The 7,257-nt window shown below is 32.8% G+C and overlaps 1 protein-coding gene across 1 annotated transcript in view; it reads left to right on the top strand.

Moving 5' to 3' along the window:
- Positions 1–7,257, top strand: part of LOC111679547 (terminal nucleotidyltransferase 5C) — a 215,260-nt gene that overhangs the window by 20,411 nt on the left and 187,592 nt on the right. The window contains exon 2 of the mRNA XM_046954603.1: positions 3,131–4,635. Coding sequence (XP_046810559.1) covers positions 3,331–4,635 — 1,305 coding nt within the window. The 5' untranslated portion in view covers positions 3,131–3,330. The remainder of the gene's footprint in view (positions 1–3,130; positions 4,636–7,257) is intronic.

The following is a 7,257-nucleotide window of genomic DNA, read 5'->3' as shown; positions in this document are numbered from 1 at the left end:
ATGGTTTGTGTCTAGGGTTAACAGAGTTCTGTTAACTTAACATAGCTCTGTTAACTAACAGGTTTGTGTCTAGGGTTTAAATTTGAAATTTAACTTCACACCTATCTTGAATATGCGTTGATTTTCAGAGGTTATCTGTTAAGAGGCCTGTGTTTATTTGTTAATTGTTAAGCAATAATCAGTTGTGTTGATATTATTGCTTACTTTAATATATTACTTAAATATATATTTATTTAAAATTATGTTTATTTTTTTTTAATAATCTTTTGAAGAATACTAGACAGCAGACCGGGTTGGTTTTTATATTAATTTTTATAATTGTAAACAAAATGTCTAGTCTATGTTATTGTGGAATATTCTGGAAAATATATATGTTATTTTACAAATAACAATGACAATTGATGACTATTGCTTGGGATTCCCAATTGCAGTTACGATTTTTTAAATTTTGATTAGTTGAATAGACAAAGCTGTTTCTCACTGAGATCGTTTAATGTCGAAATACTCTGTATTGTTTTGGTATGATACACACATTTCTTTTTATCTCTAAAGGATACTTAAACACCTTAAAGCTTAACTCCTAGAAATGTACTTAGCAGATATCCTTGATGAACTTTCTGAATCTAAACGTTATATCAATTTTTCAAAGTTTAAAGTCTTGCGAAACCAAAAAGGGTCTATGTGGTGTCTGGATCTTTAATAGCGGAAGGATAAAGTTAGTTAAAGAACTGATGACCACATTAGTGGCAAATCTATATCACGATATGATGCTGTGAATCAACAGAATCTCGTGATTCTGTAATTACGATGATAGTAGCATTAATTGCACGGTGGATTGTTCTAAAAGAAATTAACAGAAATGTAAATCTGAGAGTCACAACTCTATAAATCGTTTACTTGAACTGACAGAAGAGCTCCCCCCGGGGCATGTTTCCATGATGAAATGTCCATCATAGTGTAATGCAATCCCGAGGTAAAGAGGTGCTACCAATACCTCTAGTCTGCCGGGACTATAAACTGGTGATGCCAAATGTATCCTTGGCTTCGCCTCGGAATGATTTGATATGAAGTCTAACCACTAGCACTACGGCTGGTCAGTTAGTTGAGGTTCCTTCGGGATCCACGTAGTGGCTGTCGTTTAATAAACAAAATCGCAAGGAGATAATGTTGGTTTAAGGTCAGATATATCCTATACCTAATGGGTTAGATAATTCTCTCGAACAGGTCTGTAGCAGCATATGCTAGATTCCTAAACCCGATTGTTATCTCTTACTGTTCGTGTAGTGGGGCGCCGGTATATGCTGGGGAATTGTCAGGTCAGTATTCAAAGGTTGCCTGTTATCCCGTAGATTGATCTTTATGATCATAGAAATGGAACTGATGCTAAAATTGGTGAAAGATCGGGAAAGTTTCCATATATTGGAGATTAGTACTGATTTAGTTTGCCTTTTTACGCTTCGGGGAAGTTCTTCGGTGCTGTTGCCATCTCAACAAGATATATTGATACATGCAGTGCGACTATTTGTCGGGGCAATTATTGGGAAATTCCTATTTCCTTTGTTTGGGTAACTCCTATTTCCTTTTTTACATTGATCGGTTCATAAAAGAGGGATCCTGATCCATTTTGTTGGGTGGTCCGGTTTGCTTTTTCCTTGTCAGTGTTCACATTGGGGATTTGATCCTATGCTGCCTGTCATTCCGCAACGGGGCTGCTATTGCAAGAGATTAGATAGCTCGAGTACTGACACAATGATCTTGAAATGGAAAAAATTCCTTTATCGTTGAATATCCTGAAAAATTGTATTTAAATTTGCTCAACATACCCAATTTTAGAGGGCTATAAAATGAACTGAACTAGATGCTATATGAAACTAATTAATATGTCATATAAATCGCACTGAAGTGTAGACTACGATACTACGGCAGCTTTACCATCCATTCAAACTCTGAAACTTTTGAGGTTATAGTTTTTAATATATGCAAGTTCCAAGTTATTCTAATTTGGCACATTATGTTCTTACGGCAGATTGATTGAAGGCTTAAGATAATATTAGGAAACTCTCATTAGCGGTATTATTTTTAATAAAAGTAATGACAACTAAGATATATTTTCACAAAAAGTCCCAAGACAGCACTATCGGTGATGTTATATACTCTTTTAGGGGAAACAATTTGATGGGAAAATAGTACATACATAGCTAACAGGTCTTAAAAAACATCGCTGCCTGAACGAGATTCCTTAAATTTTTCCAATCAGAGATTCCCGGGGATATAACACACTCTCAAGCTATTTTAATATAATTTTGATGAAAACCTGCTAATGACAACGAAAATGTTAAAGATTTTCACAAGTCCTCTCTCTGTGTGTCCTCCCAGACTTTACGTGCTCTTCTCGTTCGATAATTCTCGAACGGCTTGGTATCCAAATGATGCAAAGCTTATCTCTGGCAGATTATTAGGAATTTTCTCGCTTATAGATTCAATCATATCATATGATATCGTACTAATTGACTTGTAGAAGTTTAAATATTTCGTTATTGCACGATTTTCTGTGGTAAGTGAACATTTTCTTGTAAATAGTTCGATGTTTTGGAACTATTTGTAATATCGATTAGAAATTTCACAAGCTGAGAAGTTTATGCTTGGCTTTGTTAGGGGAATCGGGGGCTAGTGAATGGGTCTCAAAATTGGTTACATTTAGTTTCACTAACACCTGGTTCACATTAGGAAACTTCTGTTGAGAAACTTTTGATTTTGTGTGTGAGAGAAAGAGATGATTGATATATCTTTCTCTTTCTCTCACACACACATTTATGATAAGAATGAGTTGAAATTTGAACTATTAATAGTTCTAGAAGATCTTTAGCCTCTATATTGCCTCTTTCATAATAACCAGATTTTTAGATATTATGATAGAGGCTACATAAGATTCGAATCTGCCGATGATAACTCTTATCTTATTTGTCTTCAAATGGGTTAATTAATTAAAACTATAAACTTAGCAAACGTAGCTGTTTTTTTATAGAAAAAAATATTTAAGCAAAATTTTAAATAAAAACATGTTAAATATAAAATTGATTAGATAATAAAATAATATTTGTTTTTCCTTTCTTTTTGTTCTCTATTTTAGGTGCAAGAATAAACACAAAACTTCTACAAAAATAATAAAAAACAAACTAATTAAAAAAATATTTCTTCTGCAAAAATAACAAGTGTTTTTTTCTGTTACTAAACAATAACAATTTCAGAAAAATAACAACAAGAAATAAATACAAAAAAGTATAATATTGAAAATCAAACATTAATACAGATAGAGGGCAAAATAGAAAAATGGTCAATAACAGTAATAAAACGCAAAAAATGAAACAAAAAACGCCAACAACGCAACAGCAGCATCAGCAACAACAGCAACAAAATGTTGCTGAAGGAGTCAACAATCAAAAGGTAACAACTCAACAACAAATGGCATCAAAAAACTCAAACAATGGACAAAATGAACAACAAACACAATTAACAGCAAAAAGACAAGCAACACAACAGCAGCAACAGCAAAGTTCAACCGCAATAAAGACACAAAATTTGCAAAATCAAACTGGCAACAACAACAACAATAATAAAACTAAAAATCAACAACAAAAGGCCCAACAACCACAAAATAATGGTAACAATCAGAATAAAAGACGTAATAGTGTTAACAATAACAACAACAAACAAAACAATAAATCTGCTGCAAAATCCAATAACAGCAACAACAACACAACTAACAAATCCCAAACAAAACCATCACAGACACAAACCACCAACACAGAAACACAACAGCAGCAAAAAACACAAAATTCTAAAAACCAACAGAAAACCACATCCTATCGCAATTCCTCCCACAGTTATGCTCAAACATTGGGTAACACCAAACAACAGCAGCAGAATCAGCAACAACAACAGAAAACCACTAACAACGGCAACAACAACAACACCAACACTAACAATCATAAAATCCTAACCACAAATAATACTTACAATGATAACAATCCCTTGCCCGGTGAAAAATCTAAGAACCATAAAACAAATCGTACTAATTCAAAATCCCCCTCACCCATAACCAATGAAAATCAGAATCCTAATGCACAAAATTCACGACGCAATAGCGTTAAGCTAACTGCTGCCGATCTATTGACTGCTGCTTTAGCAAAACCCTGTGCCAAATGTTTGAAACCTACTGCAAGTAATGCCACAGATTCCTCTACAACTTCTTACATAGCTTTGGAACCATTGACCTTTAAAAATTACAATAGCAACAACAATAACGGTAATAATGCCAAACAATATCGTAAATCAAAATCGTATGTTGCCTCCTCGCGCCACATGTCGAACGGTGATTTAATGAGTAATGGTGGAGGAGGTGGTGGTGGTGGCAATAAGTCCAATTCTCGTCAACAGTATCAACGTTCACAAAGTGATCGTCGCAGTTCGTTTGATCGTCATTTTGCCGAACGCAATAAGAACTTTGTACCGATCGAGGCTCCGGCTAAACCCATATTGGCCTCATCTAATATTCATGCAGTTATAGTGGACACGGAAAAGTTGGTGATATTGGAACGTTTGGGTAAAGGACGCAGCACGTATCCCATAATGCAGGTGAGTTGAAGAAATGAGTTTTTAATACAACAGGGACCTTAATATATATGAATGCGTCATTTCTATAAAATATATATGTTTATATGTGAAACAAGTAAGAAATTATAGTCAAGCGAGGCAGACCATACAATACCCTACATCTGTTACAAAAAACAAAATGTGATTTAATTTTCATAATAAAGCATTTAAGTTGATATAATTAAGCCATTTATTATTGAGAAAAATTGTGGACATTTAAGTCAAATTTTGAAGGGGTCTTTTTATAGTGGCTAGGGTCTAATGATTCTCTATAACTATAAATATCATGAGGTTTAGCAAGGCTAGTATGGAACTTGGTTTTGCAGCTTTTTGTCGAGATACGAGTATGTTAATCATAATTGTGGACATAAAAATCCTTTTTGGGGTTCAGTTATATAGAGCCTAGGCGAAATAATGGACCAATGTTAACCATTTTCGTTTACGGTACATAGAAGATCATGGTACCGTAAACGAAAATCAGGTCAATATTGCGACCTGAAGGTTGATTACAAAGTTTACAAGTCCTCTTTGAGGATTCAGTTATATGGGGGCTAGGTGAAATAATGGACCGATATTAATCATTTTCAATAGGCTTAATCCCAGAGACAATAAAGGATCATGTACCAAATTTCATAGAATTATCTTTTCATGTAGTTTGCTTACAAGGTTTAAAAGCTTTATTCGGGTGTTCAGATGTATGGGGCCAGGTGAAATAATGTACCGATCTTAATCATTTCCAATAGGCTTTGTCCCTGAAGAAGATCGTATACCAAATTTCATTAAATTAATTTCGAAATTGTGTCCTGTAATTTGAGTTCAAGGTTTACATGGACAGACGGAAGGGTATAGCTTAATAGACTCAGCCGATTGGTATAGTTTAAGGTGGTTATATACAATCCCCACTAAAGTGGTATAAAGTATAAAAATAGATCCACGAGAGCCTAAAAAAATCCATCACCGATTCAATTGTATTTTAAAGAAAAGAAGGTTTAGTATAATAACCCTCTTCATAAGGTTTTTGAGAGAAAAGATCGGGGTTAGTACTATGGTGATGAAGTATATCAACAATTTAGAACTGGATTATATTGTTAAATTTGTTCAATATCTTCCATTTTTACTATATAGATCATTGAGCAAAAGATCAGTGATGGAACTGTCGTGATGCTTAAGGGGAAACATTTTTGAGTTGGATCACGTTTTCACATTCGTACAACAACTCTCTTATTCGTTCCTAGAGCTGACCGATATATTTATAACGAATACATCTCTGCCAAATGTGGTCTAACGTTCAAAGAGTCAGGCTTCTTGAAACCGAATCTTAAAGATTGATACAATCTTAAAGCGATTATTCTACAAAATTAATTAGAAACTTGTTAGGATTTCAGACTCAACTAAGCTATTTTCCTGTCTGTATTACCATATATGTCTGTAAATCTTGTGGACCAGATATAGGAAATTTTGAAGATAATGGATCAAAATATATAGCACATATGATTATTTTTCAAGAAGCCTTTTAAAATTGGTCGAAATTGGTTGAGGATTTCAATTAGCTCCCACAAAAAGATTCCCTTTTTATTAAGCTTAAACTCGCCTGACTGTTTTAATTCTCTATCATACCTAGACCAATCAAGACCCGATATAGGTCCTCTTTCAAAAAGCAAATACAACATATACTTCCCCTTTATAATAATAAGCGGAGTATAATTGCAAGAAAGGTTCACTTTATGGAAATTAATAAAATTGAACGCCTTGTGCTTTATAAAAATATGAATATCATTAAAACTCGTTTCCGATAAATATAATACTTCTGTATGTTACATGGTCCGGGGATTTATTTTAAAACAACTTAACTGTGTTTTTATTTACGTTTTACGTGATTGACGTCTCATTTAGAGTTATTGTAATTAGTGGCACAGGCATCATTTGTTTACATTTGTCAAATTATCGAGAAATTAATGAATTGGAAAAAATTAAAATAATTCTAAATAATATAAAATTAAGATAAATTACAGATAACCCTTTTAATATTTGCAATTGTTTTTTATAAATTAGTTTCTGACACGTCAAGTATGTAAAAGTCTAAATAATTTTAATAAATATATATTTTTTTAATAAATTTTAGTTTTATTTTATATGTTTAAAATAAAACTATTAATATGTTTAATGAATAGATTTTATTACGAATATATTATGCTTTACTTATATTATTTCCCCTGACTGTTTGTTATTTCCTCCTTATTTTTTAATAAGCGAATTTCTTTGCCTCTCTTCTCTATTTGTTTTCATACTAGATCATTTATTTTAGCATTTAATTACCTTCCAGTTGGTGGCTTTTCTTGGAAAATTGATAAGACATAAAATAAATTGAAAAAAAATACATTCATGTTTTAATTATAAATAATAATTATAGTTTGATGTATAGAAAAAGTTAAATACATTCATATAAGAAATCTCGCCAATTGTTATCGGGTGTTTTCAGTTAGTTCTACAGACTAGAGACTAGACTATAGACTAGACTATAGACTAGAGTATAGACTAGACTATAGACTAGACTATAGACTAGAGTATAGACTAGAGTATAGACTAGACTATAGACTAGACTAT

Source organism: Lucilia cuprina, chromosome 6 (assembly GCF_022045245.1).
Source record: "Lucilia cuprina isolate Lc7/37 chromosome 6, ASM2204524v1, whole genome shotgun sequence".
NCBI lineage: Eukaryota > Metazoa > Arthropoda > Insecta > Diptera > Calliphoridae > Lucilia > Lucilia cuprina.
This window is presented reverse-complemented; position numbering and strand designations above follow the sequence as displayed.